Below are 23676 nucleotides of genomic sequence, written 5' to 3'. Positions count from 1 at the left end.
CTGCCTTTCTCACACTCAGAGGGAGTAGCAGGCACAGAGAGATAGCCCCTCAGAGTCCCCCAGAGCAGAGCATTGGTGTGGGGTGAGGGGAGCAGGTCAATGTCTGGGTTCTGTGCATGGGTCAGAGCACAGATGCATTCAGTTGCCAAGTGAAGTTTTCCACAATTGTCACTGATGTTCCAGTGCCCATGAGTGCGCGTCTTGTCCATTTGCTCAGGGTTAAGTCACTGAGGTATTCTTTGTCCTGTCTGGGACAAAGAATCTCCCCTCAGCATATTGCTCGTGTCTAAAGAATTGTAACTTCTGGCTAAACGTTCTTTTCCCCAAGCAAATAAGGATTTTTTCCTGAATCACGCATGACTTTTAGCAAAATCCTCTTCCAAGGTTTCTTAATGCCTGAGGCTTTCCCTTTGGTGTGTCCTAGTGTTTACTAGGATTTGATTTCTGGTTATAGCTTTGCCCCACTTTACCTGTAATGCCTTTTCCTTGATATCCTTTAGGTTAGGCTTGCTGCATACTGTGACCATTTATCACCACAGTTTAATGTGGCTTACAGGGCTCTGTGTGAACTGCCCTCTGCTCACCTCATCTCAGAGTCCTTCATCCAAACCTGTCAAGGCCTCCCTGAGGGTGCAGATGTTCTAAGCCTTTGTACATGTTCTTCCTTAGGCTGCTTAGACTTTCCATCCATCCTTACTGTCAGTGTCCCCTCTCTTGATATCATTTAGCACTTCTCCCTCTGGACAGCTTCCCTGCCACGTGAAGTGAGGAAGGAGTCCTTTCCCTTGGCTCCCTGGCACCTGCCCATGCTCTGCTCAGCAAAGCTTATGTTACCATCAGACTTTCTTTTCCCTTTTGCACTGGAATCTCCCCTAGAATAGTCAGGACAACACTTGATTACAGTTCAAGTACTTGGTAGACATTTAACACTTAAGTGATCACCCAAAGACCACTCATGTTTCTTGAAAAACATGAATGTTGGTGTATATTTGGAAGTAAAATGGAAGAGGGTATAAGGAGACACAGTTGGAGAATCCCAGGTCTTTGAAGGGAAGGAGGTGATTGATCCCTTCATAGATAAACTGGTAGGTTGATCATAGGTTAATTTTCCTTCCTGAAGTGAGAGGAAGAGGTAAGAGGGGAAGGTGTAAACTGCAGGGGCAAAGGAGGAAAGAAGAGGTGGTGGCAACACAATTTTGGAAATAAAGTGGGCTGTGCTCATTCGCTTAACAAATGTGAGGAGACAGGAACTCAAGCTGAAAGGAAGCAAGAGGAGAAACAAATGGATTCCCCTTTTGGAAAGGGTTGGGAACCCAAGGTACCAGGTTTTGCAAGTGAGGACTGTGGACACTTCAGCCTGGGGGAGGGATATTGCCACACCTGAACAGATCATCCTCTTGGAGCTGAGATTGCCAGTTCTCATTCCCATCTACCCCTGATAGGTCTGCAGCTTGAAGCATCTCCTTAAACTCTGTCAGAGTCCTCATCAGTAGAATGGGCACAACCCCTAAGTCCTAGAGATAGGAGTCCCGATGAGAGGAATCCTGAAATCAGACACAAAAACCTAAGTAGCATGGAGCTCTAGATAAGGGAGAGGGGAAACTGAGCCCCCTTCCAGCTCTGAAGGCTTCTCGTTCAGTAACCTTCTCCCTGAGTGTGATTGACTGTACCTTGGCAGGGTACAGTCAGGGTACCTAGCAATGTGGTGGTGGCTTATTTCGCTGCCATTAAGAGTGTTCATTCAACACCTATTCCATGGTGCCTTGGAGGGAGCAACTGATGTTAACAAATGAATTATTCTCAGGCCCTGTTGTCAAAGAACTCACTGTCTAACTGTGTAAAGAGGGAGGCCAATTAAGGGAAATCAAGTAAATAGCAAGGCTTTATTTTATTTATTTATTTATTTATGGTACTGGGGATTGAACCCAAGGGCATTTAACTATATTCCCAGCCATTTTTTAGATTTTATTTAGAGATAGGGTCTTAGAGTTGCTTAAGGCCTCACTAAGGCTGAGGCTGGCTTTGAACTTGTGATCTTCCTGCCTCAGCCTCCCAAACCACTGGGATTATAGATGTGTGCCACCACGCCTGGCTCGCAAGGTTATATTTTAACAGCATAGAGGGGCTACTTTTTCTTTAGAAAGTTGGCATTTGACTGGAGTCTCTGAAAAATAAGGAATCTGGAAGATGATTAGGATAGAATGTCCTTTGGTACTCAAATTCTAGTCATTTTTTCAGTTGTCCTGACCACTCATCCATCTTAAAGCTCTTGGAGAATTTTTGAGAAGATGTGGAGATCCCAAAGGTGGAAATTCTGACTTTTCTTCTCTTTCCATTCACATGATATCCATTCACAGGGCCTTACACTGTTTCATTTAGGTGAAATAACCCAAATTACTGGTCAACAAGGACTTTGGTTAATACAGTTCTTCTAGGGATTTAGGGTCTCCTGAGCAAATTACTTTCTCCTTTTGGAAAGTAAATAAGGGTGGGCCAAGATCTGTGAGAGCAAAAGCTGCCTGCATACTAAGTTATGATTAGTTGAACATTTGTTATATTGATGCCTTCCAGCCAGAGTCTCCAGGAACACAGCTATCCCAGTTTACAATGAGGGAGTACATGCACCATGGGCAACTGTCCGGGGCTCAAGAAGAGAATGTTTGAAAAGATTTACTAAGGAATTTGTGCTTGATTTGGAGGATGGTTCAAGGAAGCAGGACTTTGTTCAGGATTGCATGGTGTCAGGAAGCAAGGATACATTTTTTTGTTTGTTTAGTTGTGAATAGACACAAAACCTTTATTTTGTTTATTTTTATGTGGTGCTGAGGATTGAACCTAGTGCCTCACATGAGCGAGGCGAGCGCTATACCGCTGAGCCCCAGCCCCAAGGATAAGTTTGTGATTGGGCATTGTAATAAATTTCAGCTATAATGAAGGAGGCTGAAGCTGTCATTGATAAAGAAGTAGCAGTCCCTTGTGTTGGCTAAGAGAGGGTGATACTTAGTATTTTGGGGATTGTGTAGTGAACTTGTTTTTGTCTGTGTTTAGAATTATGAAATGGCCTTGTTTTTCTCTGGCTTCACTGTGGTCTCAAGATGTTGGTGTTCTGCTAGATTGTCTGTCTCCAATGAGGAGAACGATGTGGCTTAGCTCTGAGTGCCAGGCCAACTCTTAGTCATTGGGACCTACCTGTGTTGGTCTAGTTCTTGGATATCTGGGGTTACTTTTATTCTAAGTCCCATGCTGTGTGTTAAGGGAAGAAGAGTGGCTGGCTTGTTGAACAGCCAGAGTGCTCACTTACTTCAGAAGTAGAATCTTTGAAGCAAGTGTTTCCCTGCCAAGGGAGACATACACTCTTTTCTCTGTTCCACTCTGCAAAGACAAGGGGAAGAAATCTTTAGATACATGTAAGCCTTTGTTTTTGATTGTTTTAAAAAAAAATAACATGCAGAAGTGCCCAGACTATAAAATTTTTTTTAGGGGTGTTTGTACAAGGGATCGAATTCAGGGGCACTCAGTCACTGAGCCACATCCCCAGTCCTGTTTTATATTGTATTTAGAGACGGGGTCTCCCTGAGTTGCTTAGCACCTCGCCATTGCTGAGGCTGGCTTTTAATTCACAATTCTCCCATCTCAGCCTCCCTAGCCACTGGGATTACAGGTGTGTACCACTGCACCTGGCAGAATATAATCTTTTTTTAAAAAGTATTTTTTAGTTGTAGATGGACACAATACCTTTATTTTATTTACTTATTTTTATGTGGTGCTGAGGATTGAACCCATTGCCTCACACGAGAGCTACAACCCCAGGCCAGACCCCCCAATATAAACTTTTAATGAAACAATTTATTATAAATTTAACACTTGAGTGATCACCCAAAGACCAAGTGATTTCCACTGAAATCCTCTGAATTGAAAATCCATAGGCGGGCAATAGGAAATGAAGTAGTTGCCTTGGAAATTAAGTGTGTGTGGGGGGGAAGCAAAATGATTTCCAAGTTCCAGAGATTCATGCAGTTATTAAGTTATCTCAAACTCAAAAGGTGGACATAGGCTGATTCCCAAAGTGTGATTTGAGACCGGCTTTTCTGCTTTTGTGGTTATATGTTCTGTTTTTCCATTTCTAACACACTGGACTGAGCATGGGGACTTGGAAGTCCCTCAAAACCAGGTGGTCTGAGCTATAAGCTTGGATGCTATCTCAGATGAGGGTGTCTAGGTAGCACCTCTTCCCTCCATCCCATGCCCAACAAGGAGATCTGAAGGCCTCCATCCCATCGGCATTCAGCCAGTTGTGGAGGGACTAGATCGGAACCCATCCAATCCCACAGAAAAATCAGAGGGCCTGAAAGTTTCAGTCAACCAGAGGAAGGTGCCGTGGCAGCTGAAGGGCAGCTACTTTTTCCTCCAGGGAGGAGGGTCCTAAAGAATCGAGTCTTATTGCCACAAGAGTAGTTGTTCTGGATTCCTCAGAAATGCTGCCAGCCCCACTTCCATACAGTGTGTATGAGATGCCATCAACTTTTATTTATCCATCTCCTCAACCATTATCCACCCCTCCTAAGGTTAAAAAAAGAAAAAAGTTGCATGTCTCATTCACTTGATGTTTTCTGTTACTCTCTCAGTTTGTTAATTTTATCCAAATGCCCTGGAAAGAACAGAAGTAAGATTGGTCTCTGCCTTTCAGGAACTCTTCAATGGAGGAACAATTACAAATAAATGCAGTTAATTGTGGTAAGTGTTGTGAAGAAAAAACTGAGCAGTAATCTTATATTGTAGGGAGACTATCCTAATCTGTCTTCCCTGAGAAGAAAGAACTGGGGAAGAGAAAGCTCAAAACAAATTACGTTGTGCTAGAAAGTAAAAAGTATTTACAGAGTGTCAGAGGGGTTTCCACTGAGCAAACCTGGCATGAACTGAGCCTCGAAACAAATAACACTGGTTATAGATCCATTCCATAAAATAGGGAATGAGTCCAAAATGATATAATAAGCAAAAAAAAAAAAAAAAAGAAAAAGAAAAGAAAGAAAGTTTGATGAAGCAGATGTTAATGTTTTTGCAAAGTAAACCAGTAATGTATCATTTCCCACCTGTTAGAATAGCCATTATCAAAAAGACAAGGGATAACCAGTGTTGGAAAAGATGTGGAGAAAATGGACCTTTGTACACTGTTGGTGGGCATGTAAATTGATACAGTCATGAGGCTGGGGTGTGGCCCAGTTGGTAGAGCGCTTGCCTAGCAAATACATGTGAGACACTGGGTTTGATCCTCAGCACCACATAAAAATAAAGGTAATGTGTCCATCTACTAGAAGAAATATTTTTAAAAAATTGGTACAGTCACTATGAAAAACAGTATGGAAATTACTCAAAAAAATTTTTAAAAAATTGTATATATATCTACAGAAAATGAAATTAGTGTTCCTTAGGAGATGTCTGTGTCCCTTGTTCACTGCAGCATTGTTTACAATAACTAATGAAGACAACCTAAATGTCAGTGGATGAGTAAAGAAAGTGTTTTATATGTGAATATAGGAGAATGAAATATTCAGTCTCAAAAATGCAATTCCTGCCCCTTTGACAGCGTGGACAAACCTCGAGGATACTGCTCTCTGGGTAGTATTATAACTTGCATCTGCACTGTTCCCCAAAGGCTTGAGTGTTGGAGGTTTGGTCCCAGTTGATGGTATTAGTGGGAGATGGTGGAAACTTGAGGGTGTGGGGGCCTAGTTGGAAGAGATCAGTGACTGGGGGCATGGATTTGAAGGGTATATTTTGTCCCTGCCCCTTCCTCTGTTTTTCTGTCACTGTGAGGTGAGCAGCTCAGCTCCACCATACCCTTTCCACATGACGCTCTGCCTTCCCACAGGCCCCCAGCAGTGGAGACCACCATGGACTGGAACCTGAAACTGAGTCAAATTAAATCTTTCCTCCTTAGGTTGTTTTTCTCAAATATTTTGTCACTGTGAGAGAAAGCTGACTGACACAGACACTAGCTACTCAGGGTCAGTAAGCATATCTCAGGTGAGGTGACAGTGTACCACTGCTAAGCAGTTGAAAATGGGTGAGTTTTTCATAGTACCAAAGCCAGCAGTTGAACGGACACCCATATGAAGTCGGCACAGACCAGGAAGAGAAACAGGATGCAGTATAACTTTTAGCCAGAAGGTGGTGCTCAATGTTCTGTTGACTGCATCATTTTCTTGATTTGTCTTCACAAATTATCCCTGGATACTAGTTGGACATTTTGCCTTTCATCAGGACCTTAATGTGCATATACTTATGGAGTGAGATATGGGCCCAAATGGAGTAGCTCAGCACTGTAGCTCCTCTTGCTGAGGCAGGGACACATCAGGTTAGGCCAATCTTGAAACCTAGAACTCCACAAAGGAAACCAGGGTGACACCTGAGTCTGGTGTCCATGGTGGTCTAGCACTTGCTTATGTTGTTATATCAACCCATATAGATAGTTGTGAGCTTATATCATTACATCTAGCTTCAATATAGTATCATAAGGCTCATTTTTGTTTTCTCACTTTTCATATCTAATTCCCTGTTCTGACAGGGACAAGCCTGGTTCCCATTTCCCTTAATATATTTACCTTGTGCATCAGTTCCCCTGTGACTAACAAACTCAACACTGTGTGTATTCTCACCCTGCTTGGGTGTTGACATTCACCACTCCTCACTGCCCTTTGGGCCACAACACCCAAAGCTGGGCAGCCCTCACACCCAACTGCCTCTTCACCTGCTTGGACTCAGATCCCACTCTGGGCAATCCTGTAACACCGTCCTTGATACTGCTCAGGTTGACCTCTCATGCTGGTCTACTCCATCACTTGGACTGTCCTCTGTTAGGCACTAGTACCCTGCACTAAGGCATCCCCTGCATGAAAATCCTTTTCCTAAGACTGAGCTGGAGCTGGGGTTGTGGCTCAGCAGTAGAGTGTTCGCCTAGCATCTGCAAGGCGCTGGGTTCGATCCTCAGCACCACATAAAAATAAATAAACAAAATAAAGGGATTGTGTCCAACTACAACTTAAAAAACAAATGAGCTGCTGCAGTGAGCCATCTTGTGGCTTTAGAACAGTAATTTTCAGAAAGGGATGAGGAAGAGCAAAATGTGTTATTTGAAACCAGGCGATTAGTTCTCTGATGGACTTTGCACAGACTAAGACGTGCTCCTTATGTTCACTGCACGCTGTCTCACATGCATAAATACTACCCACACGCAGCCAGAGAAGCACAGTTGCTCCTGTAACCCTCAGAGTGACACACATGCGATCATAAGGCCAGGCGCAAAAGGCCACACGGTTTTGAAATACACATATTGAGTCCCTGCTGTGTACAAGGCGCCAGACAAGCAGGGTAAAGAAAAACACAGTTCCACTTTATGGAGCCTGCGCCCAGTCCCGCACCCTCGCTGCCTAAGTCTCAGATTCTCGGATGTACTCGTCGGTCAGGTACTGAGGCATTCTGGCAAGGATTGGTTAGCCGAGACAGCCGCCAAGTCTGAGGACTCAGTCAAGGGAGCCGCCGGATCCCGCATGCTTGCGCCTGCGCAGAGTCCAAGCCTACATATCCGGGCCAAGGACTACGTATCCCAGAAGCCCTACAGGTGGCGTTATCCGGAATCTTGAGAGCCCTTCCGGTGAGTCCTTGAGGGGTCAGCCACGGAGGAGCTAATCGCACCCTAGAAAGAAGTCCGTGCTAGGTGTGGTGGAGCGGAGCTCATGGGGGTAGGAACGCGACTGGGCTGCCTCCGGAAGTGAGAGCCCCGAGGCACGTTTGTGGGATATCGTGCCCCGAGCCTCAGGCGCGTGCGTGCGTGAGGAGCGGAGAAGGGCGATTTGGGGTTCAGGTGTGATAACATGCGCTCGCGCGGGACTGTGTGCGTTCACGGCCGGGCTGGGACTCCGGGGAGGTGGGTGCGGTTGTGAGGCTGAGAACGGCGCTTGGCTGTTCGGTGTGTGTCATTGACCCGCGCAAGGTCCCTGCAGCTCTCTCAGTCTTCTCCCCTCGCAGCAGTGTCCCCGAGAGAGGAGTCAGATATTGAGCCTTAGAATAAAGGGTTCCAGAAAGGCACAGACCTAGGCTTGGGGTGGGACCGTATGGAGCTAGAAGTGTCTTTGAGACTGACTTCTGGGACTTAGGGGCGCTGTCGGGCAGCTGCGTTTTTCAGAACCGGAACATTCCCCCGCCTCTGACCTAGGAATCTGCTGTGAATTCAGATTCCAGCCTCCTCTGTCGTGTGAGGCCACGGCAGACGTGGCCCTGGAGATTTCCCAGACCTGTGCTCTAAAGAAACGCAGGATATATATATCATTCATGATGTCCTTCTTTCCCAGTCCTCCATTCCAAAACAAACGAACAACAAAAATTAAATAAATAAATAAGGAGGTAAACATTTTTGTAGCACATCTAACAATCTAGATCTAGTTCCAGGTGCGTTTGTTTTTTCTTTATTCAAAATATGGGGTTTGTGTTTTTAGGATGTGAAAACATTTGGTTTTCTTTTGTTGAAATGTCTAGGGACCTGTTCTTGGCCTACCTTCCCCGCAGATTGGCTGTGGATCCCCCTTCTTTTTGGTCTCCACATTCTTCCTCCTCATTTTTCAAATCATTCTTCTGCACTCAATTAACATGATAGAGAAATGCATATCATGGAATCTAATGTTAAAACTTTTTTTAAATTAAGATTAATGTTTAGGTAGAATGGCAATATTGATTTCCAAGATCCTAGCTTAAAAAAGTAAGGAAACATCGGAGATAGTTGATTGGTATCAGTCAAGTCACATGGCCTTCCTTCTGCTTTATGATTTTAAAAATTAATTTGTTCTAATTTGTTATACATGACAGCAGAATGCATCTCAATTCATAGTACACATATGGAGGACAATATTTCATTTCTCTGGTTGTACACAAAGTAGAGTCACACCGTTCGTGTCTTCATACATGTACCTAGGGTAATGATGTCCATCTCATTCCATCATCTTTTCTATCCTCATGGCCCCTCCCTTCCCCTCTCTCCTCTTTTCCCTCTCCAAAGTTCCTCTATTCCTTTCATGCTTCCCCCACCCCCATTATGGATCAACATCCACTTATTATGGAAAATATTTGGCCTTTGGTTTTACTTCGCTTAGCATGATATTCTCCAACTCCATCCATTTACCTGCAAATGCCATCATTTTATTCTCTTTTAATGCTGAGTAATATTCCATTGTGTATATGTACCACAGTTTCTTTCTCCATTCATCTATTGAAGGGCATCTAGGTTGGTTCCACAATTAAGCTATTGTGAATTGTGATGCTATAAAAGTTAATGTGACTGTGTCGCTGTAGTATGCTGATTTTAAGTCCTTTGGGTATAAACTGAGGAGTGGGATGGCTGGTTCAAATGGTGGTTCCATTCCAAGTTTTCCAAGAATCTCCATACTGCTTTCCAGACGATTTGTAGTCCCACCAGCAATGTTTGAGTGTGCCTTTTCCCCTACATCCTTGCCAACAATTATTGTTGCGTATATTCTTTTTTTTTTTAAAAAAAGAAAGAGAGCGAGAGAGATAGATAGAGAATTTTTAACATTTATTTTTTAGTTTTCGGCGGACAGAACATCTTTGTTTGTATGTGGTGCTGAGGATCGAACCCGGACCGCACGCATGCCAGGCGAGTGCACTACCGCTTGAGCCACATCCCCAGCCCGCTTATATTCTTTTTTAAAATATGTTTTTTAGTTATCAATGGACCTTTATTTTATTTATTTATATGTGGTGCTGAGAATCTAACCCAGTGCCTCACACATGCTAGGCAAATTCTGTACCTCTGAGCTACAACTCCAGCCCCTGTTGCTTGTATTCTTAATAACTGCTATTCTGGCTGGAGTGAGATAAAATCTTAGAGTACTTTTGATTTGCATTTCTCTAATTGCTAGAGATGTTGAACATTTTTTTTTTCATATATTTGTTGATTGATTGTATATCTTCTTCTAAGAAATGTCTGTTCAGTTCCTTAGCCCATTTATTGATTGGGTTTTGTGTGTGTGTGTGTGTTAGGTTTTTTGAGTTCTTGGAGATTAGTGCTCTATCTGATATGCATGTAGTAAAAATTTGCTCCTATTCTGTAGGCTCTCTCTTCATCCCACTGATTGTTGCAAAGCAGTTTTTCAGTTTGTATCCATCCTAGTTATTGATTCTTGATTTTATTTCTTGTGCTATAGGAGTCTTGTTAAGGAAGTCGGCGCCTAATCTGACATGATGAAGATGTGGGCCTACTTTTTCTTTCATATATATGTGTGTGTTTATGTATGTGTGTGTGTGTGTGTGTGTATATATATAATATATATATATTAGTTGGACACAATGCCTTTATTTTATTTATTTATTTTTATGTGGTACTGAGTGCCTCACACAAGCGAGGCAAGCACTCTACCACTGAGCCACAACCCAGCCCTGGGCCTACTTTTTCTTCTGTTAGGTGCAGGGTCTCTAATAGACCCATTTAATTCCTAGGTCTTTGATCCTCTTTGAGTTGTGTTTTGTGCATGGTGAGATATAGAGGCTTAATTTCATTTTTTTTCATATGGATTTCCAGTTTTCCCAGCACCATTTGTTGAAGAGGCTATCTTTTCTCCAATATATGTTTTTGGTGCCTTGGTCTAGTATGAGATAACTGTATTTATGTAGTTTGTCTGTGTGTCCTCTATTCTGTACCTTTGGTCTACTAGTCTATTTTGGTGCCAATATCATGCCATTTTTTTGTTACTATTGCTCTGTACGATAGTTTAAGGTCTGGTATGGTGATGCCACCTGCTTCACTTTTCTTGCTAATGATTGCTTTAGCTATTCTGGGTCTTATTTTTCCAGATGATTGCTTTTTCTATTTCTATAAGGAATAACTTTGGGATTTTGATTGGAATTGCATTAAATCTGTACAGTTCTTTTGAAGTATGGTCGTTTTCATAATATTAATTCTGCCTATCCAAGAACAAGGGAGGATCTTTCCATCTTCTAAAGTCCTCTTTAATTTCTTTCTTTAGCATTCTGTAGTTTTCATTGTAGAGGTCTTACACCTCTTTTGTTAAGTTGATTCCCAAGTATTTTTTTTTTTTGAGGCCATTGTAAATGGAGTAATTTTCCTAGTTTCTCTTTCAGTGGATTTGTCACTAATGTACAAAAATGCATTATGATTTATATTGATTTTATATCCTGCTCCTTTGCTGAATTCATTTATTAGTTCTAGAAGTTTTTTGATGGAATTTTTTGGATCCTCTTAGAATCATGTAGTCAGAAAATAGTGATAGTTCTTCTTTTCCTATCCATATCCCTTTAATTTCTTTCATCTAATTGCTCTGGCTAGAGTTTCAATGATGAACAATAATCAACTTTAAATTTCATGTGAACCTCACTTATTAATGTTGGGATTTAAACACACTTTTGTAAGGAGTATATCTTGATTCTGATTTTAGATTCTGCAGGATAGAAATTGCATTTTTCAGTCAAAGGACATAGAGACTCTCCAACTCCTAGTTAGAGGAGGTAAATCTTCCTAGCCACAGGTTTTTATTCCTCTGTGTTTGAAGGGAGAAAAGGGAAGTGCCAAGGAACCCTTCTATTTTGACGAACTTCCAGGTATTCACAAATCAATTATGGCACAATTTAGTTGATAAGATAGCCCTTCAGGACTACATATTATTATAGATTTTTAAAGTGATATTCACAGGACATAGCTGTACTCTCCATATTCAGGTATGTTTTGAAGCTCCTTTATGCCAATAACATTTTATAGGACCCATTTGTAATAGTAGAAAACAGAGTAAGATAGTGATAGCTGAAATTTTCATGAAAATGTATATTCATAGGATATGAGTACAAAATTGAACCTCATAATAAAATACACTAACACCTTATTAGATCCTTTTATTTAGTACTATATTAAAGAATGATAGCTCCCTTCAGTAGTTTAAAGGACAAGGGGAGATGTCTTGGTTATCTTTCTGAGAAACTGTTTTATTAATGTTGTTAATTTAAAAGAATTGTACCTGGGCTGGGGTTGTAGCTCAGTGGTAGAGCGTTTGCCTCGCATGTGTGAAGCACTGGGTTCAATTCTCAGCACTGCATACAAATAAATAAAAGTTCATCAACAACTAAACAAATTTGTTAAAAGAGATGTGATACCCAGATTTTACTGTGGAAAAAAGGAAACAGTAGAAAATAATTCTATTTAAGAACAATGGAGTAAGAAACATATAATGTCCTTTATTTTAATAATACTCCCTAACTTCTATTAAATAGTTACATGCCAGTATGTGATATAGAGATGTTTCCTCAACACAACTCTGAGTGTGGGTGCTTACCCCTAGTTTACCAGTAGGCTACCTGAGTGTGGGTGCTTACCCCTAGTTTACCAGTAGGCTACTTGAAAATGTAATAGCTGTCAGACTGAGATTCACATTCTGAAAGTCTGACAACAGAAACTGTGTTGTTAACGGCTACATTACAATATTTTCCACAATTTCTCATAGTTCCTGAATTTCCTGTATCAATCTATAAATCATAGTGAATATCATTCTCCAGTAATCAGTAAGGACCAATATGAGCATACTAACAAGGTGGTAGTCTGTTAAAGTGCTTAAGTACCATTTCCAAAGAAGAATGTCTAAAAATGATATTTAGTCAAATTATCAGATATAAGGGGTCACAGTATGTTGGATCTTGTGGTAGTAATTAGAGGAATACAAGAAATGAAAACATAAAGTTACTACTCTTTAATTATTTTTGATATAGCAAAGGATATAAAATCAGAATAGATGAATAAGTATAAGGTACAAGGTAAAAAAAAAAAAAACCACTAAAGGAATTCTGATCATATGCCTTAAGAGTTCACAGGAAGGATAGTTGGGCGCGGTGACACACACCTGTTATCCCAGCGGCTCTGGAGGCTGATGCAGGAGGATGGCAAGTTCAAAATCAGCCTCAGCAAAAGCAAGGTGCTGAGCAACTCAGCGAGACCTTGTCTCTAAATAAATACAAAATAGGATTGGGGATATGGCTCAGTGGTCGAGTGTCCCTGAGTTCAACCCCCAGTGCCTCCACCCCCGCCCCCCCCAAAACAAGAGTTCATAGGAAGGAAATGTCATTTCTCTAGTCACCAGCATTAGATTTTGACCATATTATTCTGAACTCAGGGGAACTCTGGTGGTAACTCAATTTTATGTTGTATGCTTTTTTTTCAGTTTTGGATGGACACAATATCTTTGTTTATGTGGTGCTGAGGATCGAACCCAGTGCCTCACACATGCTAGGCAAGCGCTCTACCAGTGAGCCACATCCCAACCCATGTTGTATGCTTTATACCACCACTGTGCAAAAGAACTTTCCATGATGATGGATTATTGTATATCTACATTCTCTGGTATGGTAGCTATTAACTACATGTGGCTCTTAAGAACACAAAATGTGGCTAGTATGATTAAGGAACTGAAATTAGATTTAGATAGACATATGTTGCTGTGGTTTTTGTATTGGATGGCACAAATCCATACCTTACAGTCTTTATTCTAATGAAGTTAGATTTAAGGTGAGACTAACAAGATTATTCAGTAGCAATTTGGAGGATGTTGTGGCAGAAAGGAGAGTTTCAGAGCCAAACTGTCAGGAATACATCTGTCAGGACTGTAAGAAAGGAAGGCTCATTGTGATCAGTGTTGACATGTATGACATGGCAGTACCTTAGTATACTAGGCAAATGTTTAGAAGTCAGGATTGGGGATGAAGCTAAGTGTTATAGCACTTGCCTAGAATCTAACTTTTGTTCTTTTTTTTTGCTGGGGGTACAGGAGATTGAACCCAGGGGCACTTAACTTCTGAGCCACATCACCAGTGTGTGTGTGTGTGTGTGTGTGTGTGTGTATTAATATATATAAATTAATATATATACACATCTATCTAGATAAGATTAAATATATATTTTTTATTAGATAAGTTGTAGATGGACACAATTATTTTATTTATTTATTTTTATCTGATGCTGAGGATCAAACGCAGTGCCTCACATATGCTAGACAAGAACTCTACCACAGAGCCACAACCCCAGCCCATCCCTAGTCTTTTTATTGATTGATTGATTGTGGTGCCTAGTATCAAACCCAGGGCCTTGTGCATGTGAGGCAAGCTGTCTACCAACTGAGCTATATCTCCAGCCCTTTTTTATTTTGAGACAGGGTCTAAGTTGTTAGAGACTCACTAAATTGCTGAGGCTGGCCTTCAAATTGTGATCCTCCTGCCTCAGCCTCCTGAGTTGCTAGGAGTACAGGAATGTAACACTGTGCCTGACTTTTCTTAGCATTCTTGAGGTCCTTCCTAAGTTCAATCCCCAGCACTGCAAAACAAAACACAGAGTTGATTGAACTATTAAGAGCTAAAGGGGAAAAAGACATTCAATAAAAACATAACAACTGTTTTTAGATTATTTTGAACCTTTTCTCCAAGTTCAAGAGAGAACTCTTTACAGAAAGAGGAATTTTCTCTTATCAAAATGAAATAAATACATGTATCTGCTTGTGAGTTTATTTAAAATTGTTTTTGAATTTTATGGATTATACTTAAACAAAAAGAGTATGATAATAAGTAAAGCAGTAGTATTGGTATATGGCTATGTACACATTCTGGACTTTTTCTCTGTCTTGATTTTTGCCTATCTGTCTTTCACTCTGTGTGTGTGTGTGTTGTGTGGGTGTATGTTTTACAAATGTAAACTGATTTGCTCCAACATATTTTATATTTATACATTCTGATTTTTAGCCTAATTTTTTATAATATATCCTGGATATTTTCCACATCTTCTAAATATTTTCTCCAGTTTAGTAGTAGTTAACATATACTTAATATTCTGTTAATTCTGACATAACTCATACATCTTAATACACATTTGCAGTCATTTGCTTTAAACAGATCCCGGAAGTAGGTTTGCATGGCTGAAGTCTTTCATATACTTCTGTGTGCCCTATTTTAAGGTTGTGCAAACTTATGTCTACAAAGTAACCATTTTCCCTCCCTTGCTCATACAGCAATGTCTTTTAAAATCTTCTATTATAACAATGTAAACTGATTGTTTCTTTTTTACATTAAGGAGTGTTTCCTTAATCCTGTTGAAATTTAAGAAATTCAGTGGGTGATGTATTTAGTGAATTACCAATGCTCAGATTTCACTCAAAGTAAGAAATCCTGGCAAAATCCAGCAAAAGCCATAGTTGGAAGAGAATTGACTTTATTAAAAGTACACCTCTTCCTCTTACTGTGAGTTTTGGCAAGGTACTTTGCTTTGCGCTTCCTCACCTCCTCTGTTGGAGATAACTGCATTGCATGATGAAATGCTAAGGGACCAAAACGCTGAAGATCCTAAAGATGTCTCATTTTGTTCTCACTTGGCCAATGTGGTCATGAAGTCTCACCTCCCGAGGCTTGATATTGAGACGGGTATTTGTGTGTGTGTGTGTGTAGTCGTGACTTCATGCGGCAAAGTAAAATAGACAATCCTGATAGGAAACAGAGGTTGGTTGAAAAGAGCACAGGGGATTATGGGGGCTGTAGTTCTGGCTGAGCAAGAACTCCGGTCAGTTTTGCAGTGGGAAACACTGCCTGCTGTTTTCTGCCTCCATGTCTCAGAATCTAGGCACACATTCAAGCCATGAATGATATTGGGGTTTGCATGGGATGGCCACATCTTAGCTCTTAGGTGAACATGGACAAAGACAATTCGCTTAGGGACGTCATTCAATTTCAGCTACAAATCAGCATCATCAGAAATTGGGATGGGCCAGGAGGCCCTTCTGCTGGAATGAGTGCTTTGGCGTCCTGCAGGAGGTCTGTGCAGGTAGTTCCTTTGGCCTAGGGAGGGCATGGCTTCATCCGTAATTCTGCTCATCTCTCCACATTAATACGTGCAGCATGGTGGGGTTGAAAATAGAAATGAAGGAAAAACTGCTTCATATTGGCATTAAATTATTTGTGGAGTTCTGACATGTCCCTACCTAGTCTCAAAGTCACTTGTTCCTCCACAGGCCTGGCTTCTCTGGACTCTGCTTCTGCAGTGGAGGGAACCCACAGAGGACTGACAAGTTCTTACAGTTCTAAAATCATGGCCCATGTAAGTTCCTGTTTCTCTTCCTTGAAATACTGTATTTTAAAATTTATGTGGTCATTTCTAAGTTTTATTTTGTAGTTCTTGGATCAAAGCCAGGAGAACTCTCACTTGCTAGTCAGACTCTCCACCGCTGACCCACACTCCCCTCCCCCGTGCAGTTGTTTTATATTGTCCTGAGACTTCTTTCCTAAGACAGTCCTGTGAAGCCTGCTCCTCAGTTACTGTGACCACAGTGAGGGACGGTGCCAAACTGCCTGGTGTCCTCTTCATCTGCCCTTGTTTTCTCTTACCTGTGCTCACCTATTCATCCCTCATCTGTGTGCCTTGTCTTCTTGCAGGAGCATTGACAGAGCAGTGAAAGATGAAGTCCCTCAAGGGAAATATTTGAGCTTCTGTCATCAGATTCATGATTCTGTGAAACAGAGATGGTTCCATCCAACTTCAAAGGCCTGTTTTCCAGGTCGATGGAATATATTGTTGAGCGTGTTGCCATCCCAGATGAAGACAGATCTTATGCACTGAGAGGCTTAGAGGTCTCAGTGGGAGCGCAATGGGGGCCCTGTTTGGGGGCTTTAGGGATCTAGTCAGGGGATTATCTAAGGGGTGAGCAATAGGACAAAAGTCAGTTTAGCTCTGTGGTTGAGAATGTTGTACTGGTCTCATGACATCAGGAACGAGGCGGGTGTTACTGAAGGATGGGGAGGTTGTAGGCAGGAAAGTCCTCCAGATTCCCAATGATGGATGGAAATAGTCTGACGTCAACATTTTATCCAACGTAAGCCCTTAAGTATAAAAGATTAACTGACTTGTCCACAAGATGGACGTGTTTGTTTTATGTTACTCTAATGAATAGCCTAGGCTGTGTACTTTGTAAAGAAGTGGTTTATTTTGGCTTACAGTTCTGGAAGCCCATGGTCAGGGAGTCACACAGCAAGACGCAGGGCACATCCATGCATGTTCATGTTCTCTGATTTCTTTCTTCTTATATAGCCACTAGTATGATCGTGGGGACTCTACCCTGATAAGCTTATCTAATTCTAATCACTTTCCAAAGGTCCCGCCTCTGAACACCATAGTCAGATTGAGTTCCATTCTCTTTAAGGTATGGATCTCATTATGTTACCCAGGCTAGCCCCTAATTCCTGAGCTCAAGTGGACCTTCTGCTTCAGCCTCCCTCTCAGGAGGCTGGGACTACAGGCATGCAGCACTATGCCCAGATCCACCCTCTTAATACCTCATAGGGATTAAATTTCAACACATCCTTAGGGACATGCGTAAACCATACTCAATCCATAGCAGTAGATAATACGATTAACTAGCCAATAAATATATTTCCTAATGACTTTATGACATTCTCTTGTGTAAAGATGAACTTGAAGTTGATGAAATCATATAATGTCATTCAAGTTCTGTTTTCTAAGAGATTTGAGAGTACTTTTGGAGAAAAAATGTCTTTTTCCTAATAACCTGAAGGGAGAAAAAATGAAGAAACATATTTATTCAGGATTTAAAATGCAGGTACAAGCAGGCAGTGTGTGCTTGCGTATGCTATTTCATTGAATTGGGAAACTTGGATTTTTTTTTTTTTTTTGATCATTCCCAGACCTTTGGATAATTTTGTTATCTGATGACATGCAGGACATTTTGTCTGTATCATTAGTATTCTTTAAAAGCATGTAAGCACTCAACTTCAAAAATACTAATTTCCTGGGCTGGGGTTGTAGCACAGTGGTAGAGCACTTGCCTAGCACATTTGAGGCACTGTATTTGATCCTCAGCACCACATTAAAATAAATAAATAAAGGTACTGTGTCCACCCACAAATAAAAAAAAAATATTTTAAAAAGACTAATTTCCTTATTTTTGCAAGCTCAAGCCCCAGTTTGCTTGCTTACAATGTTGCTTCTTTCCTGCTAGTTTTTTATCTTGAAAATGCATTTTAAAAAACTTTTATAATACATGGATTTGTTATTTCAGGTGTCCTTGGCATTCAAGGATGTGGCCATAGATCTTTCTCAAGAGGAGTGGGAGTGCCTGGATACTGCTCAGAGGGACTTGTACAGGGATGTGATGTTGGAAAACTACAGCAACCTCATCTCACTGGGTAAGATACCCACCCACATCATTTATAGTCTGTTTTTTGGAATATCAGCTCTCTCCACTGTTGAACTTTAGAGCTTTGTTTTAAGAAGCCAGTTGAATTTTTGCCCCTATTTCTAAAATAAGAAATGGTTTGAATATTGTGGGATGGAAATGACACCTGTGTTTCCATTCTTTATTGACACTCATTCCTCCCTCTGGCCCCTCCTGTTATTGCCTGTTTTTCTAGGTGATTTGTAGATTTGAGTTGTGTGACATTTTCAGAAACCAGGTTTCATCTAATATTTCTACAGTGGCTCTGTATTCAGGTCTGGCCCACCTGCAAGAGAACAGTTAGAATTAGGGTTCTGCTTTTTTTTAGGTTATCAAAAGAACATCTCTGGATTAAATGGTGGAGGATTGGGTTGCAAAATTCATTTAAAATCAAGCAAACACACCCTATCTGGAAGAGACATATTCTTTTTAACCTGCTTTATAGTTGAAAGTTAGTCTATGAAGTTTGCTTTTTCCATTGAAGAAATGTCTAAGGGAGAACATGAAAGTATTTTAGGAAACAGTATATTTCTCTATGCAAAATAGTAACAACAAAATACTACTATAATTTCTAGGCATCCTTTTAAGCCCCTTTGTGTTTGTGTTCTCACTTCAGCCCTATGAAGTAGTGCATTTGATAAAAGTGCAGCACTGGATGGTAGCTTTTCAAGGTCACACAGCTGGAATGATTGGCAGATTTGAAGCCAGCCATGGGGCTGCACAGTGTGTGCTCACGGTGCCTCTGTAGACTCCCTTTGAAAGCAAACTGGACCTTTTTCCTCTCTTACCTGGTCTCTTTAGTGCCGCAGTCCAGCTGCAGCAAAATAACCGGGGGGTGACGAACAACTTGTGCACGTTGATACAGCAGGAGTGGGAGCCGTTTATTGCAGGACAGGAGCAGTATTTATACATTCCACACAGCTTATCTAATTAGCATAAACTAGATACATCAGTCAACCAATAAGGAATCTCCACACTTAATGGCTTGTTTTTGTTACTTCTCAAACCACTCCCTCCGGCATTTTGCCAGGCACCATCCAGACTTGTTTACGAACTCTAACATTCCCCTGGCAAAATGCCAGGTGTTATTTTGACTTGTTTACAGACTCTAACACTTTAGTCCCATACTCATGGGTCCATCTTAATGTGACTGTTCCATGGCCTTTTTCTGTTTTGTCTTGAAGGCTTTTTCAAATACCATTTGACCTACAGCTGATTGTGAATGTAACCAAGTCCGCATGTAGTCATTTTGAGGCTGTGGTTGGGATTTGGTGGGTTTTTTCCCTATAACATGTATCCTGTTTTTTTCTCATGAGCAGGATGTATCATTCCTAAGCCAGATGTGATTGTTTTATTGGAGCAAGAGAAAGATCCGTGGCTGGAAACGAGGGAAGAAACAAGAAGGCAGTCCTCAGGTGAGTGATGGCAGACCAGGCAGGGAGCCAGCATAAGCTATGGCTCACTGGCTCAGGGAGGAGGCACGTCGCTGAAATGTTTGAAGTCTCACTTCAAAGGCCCAGATCCTGTGAAGCCTATAAAAATTAGGAAATTAGGCTCCTCTCTCTTCTGTCATGTTCCTTCCCCCCCCCCCCCCCCAACAGTGCTCGGGATGCAAGCCCTATTACTGAGCTACATCCCCAACTCCTATAAATTTTAGAGCTGGTTGCTGGCTGCTTCCCATTTCAAGGAGTGATGCTTTCTTTATTACCCTTTGATAGCCATTTACCAGTTTCCAGGTCCTTTTTTTACATGTAGATTTATGTTAATTTCTCCATTTTTTAGAATTAATTTTAACAAGTATTTCCTATTTATCTAGTGTAAGCCACTGTACTTACTGTGTTAGAGTCTAGGTACTACTGATGATTGTTCCTATTGTCATAGAGATGTTGATATCGTAGTAAGGAAAACTAAACAGACAATATCAGATTTAGATATGTATTTTGAAGAAAATTAAGCCAGATAAGGGGACAGTATTGGGACATTGTGAGGGCTACTTTAGATAAGATCAGGAAAGGCTATCCAAATTGATGAACTTTGAGCAGATATGAAATAAAGTCTCAGAATACCCTTCCTCAAAAGTCATTTGGCCTAAGCTTCTGAGGCTGGTTTGGAAACTGCCATCCTCCTGCCTCAGCCTCCCAAGCTTCTGGGATTATAGGCATGTGCCAGAGCACCTGCCAAATGTATTTTCTTAATCATATATACATGGGTACATATTTTTATGTACCCATTTTAAGTGTGTCTAATTTTTAAAAATAGTTTCATTGAAATAGAAATGAAATTTGGCATAATGTAAACTGCATATTTAAAATATAAAATTTGATAAGTTGGCATGTATATTATGAAAACATTGCAAAATTAAAATAATATCCAATTCTTGCAAAAACAATCTTCCTCATGCCATTCTCTACCCCCTGCCCAGGCTCCCACTGTTCGTTGGTCTGTCACTACAGATTAGTTTGCATTTTCTAGAATTTTGTATAAATGGAATCATTTAATGATTGTTCATTTAGCCTTAGTCAGCATAATTATTTTGAAATTCATCCTTTCTAATGTTGAGAAGTATTCCTTTGAAAGGATGTATCTCAATTCATTTAGCTATTTACATGTTGATGGACATTGTGTTATTTCTAGAGTTTGTCTATTGCAAATAAAGCTTCTAGGAACATTCTTGTAAAAGTCCTTATATGGGCATATACTTTATTTACTCTTGGGTAAATATCTGGATGGAATAGGTGAATCATTTGATAAATGCATATTTAAGTTAAAAAAAAACTGCAACACTTTCTGAGAGTAGTTTTGATCATTTTCCTTCCCAGCAGAAGTTTCTGGGAGTTCTGGCACCTCTGTGTTCTTGCCAGCACTTGATCAGCCTTTTTAATTTTAGCTATGCTAATAGGTGGGTAGTGGTATCATATTGTAGTTCTAATTTTCATTTCCCTAACCCTAATCATCTTGAACAACTTTTCATTGCTTAAGTTCTCATCCATTTTTCTTCTTTGGTGAAGTGTCTATTGGAATCTTTTGCCTTTTTTCTACCTGTGTTGTTTCCTTATTATTGAGTTTTCATGAACAAGTCCTTTATCCAGTATTTAGTTTATAAATATTTTCTCTGGAATATTTTTATCTCTTGAATAGCATAAACTCTTAAGTAGAGTTTATTACTTTTCTCTTTCATTGACTATGCTTTTAGTAGCATATCTAGCAACCCTCAAGATACAAAGCTTTTCTGTTTTCTTTTAAACTTATTAGTAACACATACTAATTGTATGGATTAATGGGATTCACTGTGAAATTCCATACTTGCATATAATGTACATTGATCACACCCATCCATCCTTCTACCTTTAGCCTCTGCCACCCTTCCTAGTCCCCAGTAATCACTTTTCTACTCTCAGGTTGACTTTTTTTTTTCCCACATGAGAGAGAATATGTAATTCTTGTCAGATTTCTGTGTCTAGCTTATTTCACTTAACATGATGTCCTCAATTTCCATCCATTTTGCTGTGACAGAATTTTATCCTCCTTTTTGGCTGAATAATACTGCATTATCTATACGTATCATATTTTCTTTATGCATTCATCTGTTGGCAGGCACCTACACCGATTCCTTACCTTAGCTATTGTGAAAAGTGCCGCAGGAAACATGGACATGCAGGTATCTGTTTCTTATGCTGGCTTCATTTTCTTTGGTAGTGGGATAATTGGGTTGTATAGGAGTTCAATTTTTTTTGAGGAATCACCACAGTTTTCCACAATGGCTGTATTCATTTAACATTCCCACTGATCACATATGAGTTCTTTTTCTTTAAATAAATAACTAATGCTGGTGAGGATATAATTTTTTTGATAATAGCCATTCTAACTGGTATCTTATTGTAGTTTGATTTGCATTTCTCTAATGGCTAGATGCTGAACATTTAAAAAAAAATATTTACTGATCTTTTGTATTTCCTCTTCTGAGAACTGTTCAGATGATTTGCCCATATTCTTAAACTGGATTTTTAAAAAGTTGTTTTAGTTATTCTTATATTCTGGATATTAACCTTGTCAGGTGAATAAATGCCAAATATTTTCTTCTGAAGAGGTTGTTTCATCACTATAGTTTCCTTTACTGTGTGCAAGCTTTTTAGTTTGACATAATCCCATTTTTAAATTTTTGCTCATGTTTTCTGTGCTTTTGGAGTCCTATCTGGAAAATCATTGCCTATACCAATATCTTGAAGTATTTTCCCCCTGTGTTTCCCCAAAGTAATTTAAGTTTCAAGTCTTAAAGATTTTGAATTGATTTAGATCCTTAGATCCCTTGCTCTGTACAGAGTAAGGGATTGAAGTCTAGTTTCAATCTCTTGCTTGTGGATGTCCAGTTTTCCCAGCAACATTTGCTGAAGAGGCTGTACTTTCTCCAATGTATGTTTTGTGTAATGTTGATAATCTTATTTGTATACCTTTCTTATTTGTATACCTTTTATTTCTCTTGCCTAAGATGCATAGTTTATTTCTGAGTACTCATTCTTTCCTTTGTTTTATGTGTCTGTTTTTGTGTCCATACCATGCTGTTTAGATTACTGTAGTCCTATAGCATGTATTCAAATTGGGTATTACGATGCCTCCAGTTTTGCTTTTTTGCTCAAGAATGCTTTGGCTATTTGGGGTTCTTTTGTGTTTCCATAAAAATTTTAGGATTGTCTTTTCTAATTCTGTGAAGAATATTGTTGGTATTTTGATGGCAGTTGCATTGAATCTAGAGTTGCTTTGAATAGTATGAACATTTTAACAATTATTTTAATTCATGAACATGGTAGGTCCTTCTACCTTGTGGTGTCTTCCATTTCTTCAGTGTTTTCTAATTTTCATCATAGAGGTCTTTCATTTCCTTAAATTATTCTAGGTATTTGTTGGGGGGAGGGCTATTCTGAATGGAATTGCTTTTATGACTTCTTTCTGCAAATTCATTATTGGTAAAGAAAAGTTACCGATTTTTATATTTTTTTTAAATACTATTAATATATTGGATTCATTTATCCATTCTCATAGTCTGTCTTTTGGTGCATTTTTTTAAGTTTTTTTTATGTATAGAATCATATTTGCAAACAGGGATAATTTGACATCTTTTCTTATTTGTATACCTTTTATTTCTCTTGCCTAATTGCTCTAAAATTTATAATACTAGTTTATTTCTAGTATATGGAATGAGAGCTGACATCCTTGTTTCTGACCTTATAGGAAATGCTTTGTTTTTTCCCCATTAGTATGTTATTAGCTATGTGTTTGTCATATATAGCCTTTGAGATATGATCTTGATGTTCCTTCTTTGTTTAAGGCTTTTATCATGAAGAGATGTTGAGTTTTAGCAAATTCTTTTCCTGCATCTTTGAGGTTTTGATTTTTATTCTTCATTCTA

At 39.9% G+C, this 23676-nt stretch overlaps 1 protein-coding gene across 8 annotated transcripts in view; it reads left to right on the top strand.

Annotated features, from left to right (window-relative positions):
- The first annotated feature begins 7640 nt into the window (after positions 1 to 7640).
- Znf546 (zinc finger protein 546) overlaps positions 7641 to 23676 on the top strand; it is a 78797-nt gene continuing 62761 nt past the window's right edge. For 2 of the 8 annotated variants that reach the window (XM_058577683.1, XM_046440278.2), the window contains exons 1-4: positions 7661 to 7861; positions 16056 to 16141; positions 18117 to 18243; positions 19592 to 19687. In XM_058577683.1, the coding sequence (XP_058433666.1) occupies positions 16133 to 16141; positions 18117 to 18243; positions 19592 to 19687 (232 nt within the window). In that variant the 5' untranslated portion in view covers positions 7661 to 7861; positions 16056 to 16132. Of the gene's footprint in view, positions 7862 to 16055; positions 16142 to 16476; positions 16599 to 18116; positions 18244 to 19591; positions 19688 to 23676 lie in introns of all 8 variants that reach the window. The other 6 variants (XM_058577681.1, XM_058577680.1, XM_046440277.2 and 3 more) reach the window with 6 other exon arrangements.

The sequence above is a fragment of the Marmota monax genome, unplaced genomic scaffold (genome assembly GCF_021218885.2).
Source record: "Marmota monax isolate L192 unplaced genomic scaffold, Marmota_monax_Labrador192_F-V1.1 WCK01_AAM20220418_F8-fsc00228, whole genome shotgun sequence".
Classification (NCBI taxonomy): Eukaryota; Metazoa; Chordata; class Mammalia; order Rodentia; family Sciuridae; genus Marmota; species Marmota monax.
This window is presented reverse-complemented; position numbering and strand designations above follow the sequence as displayed.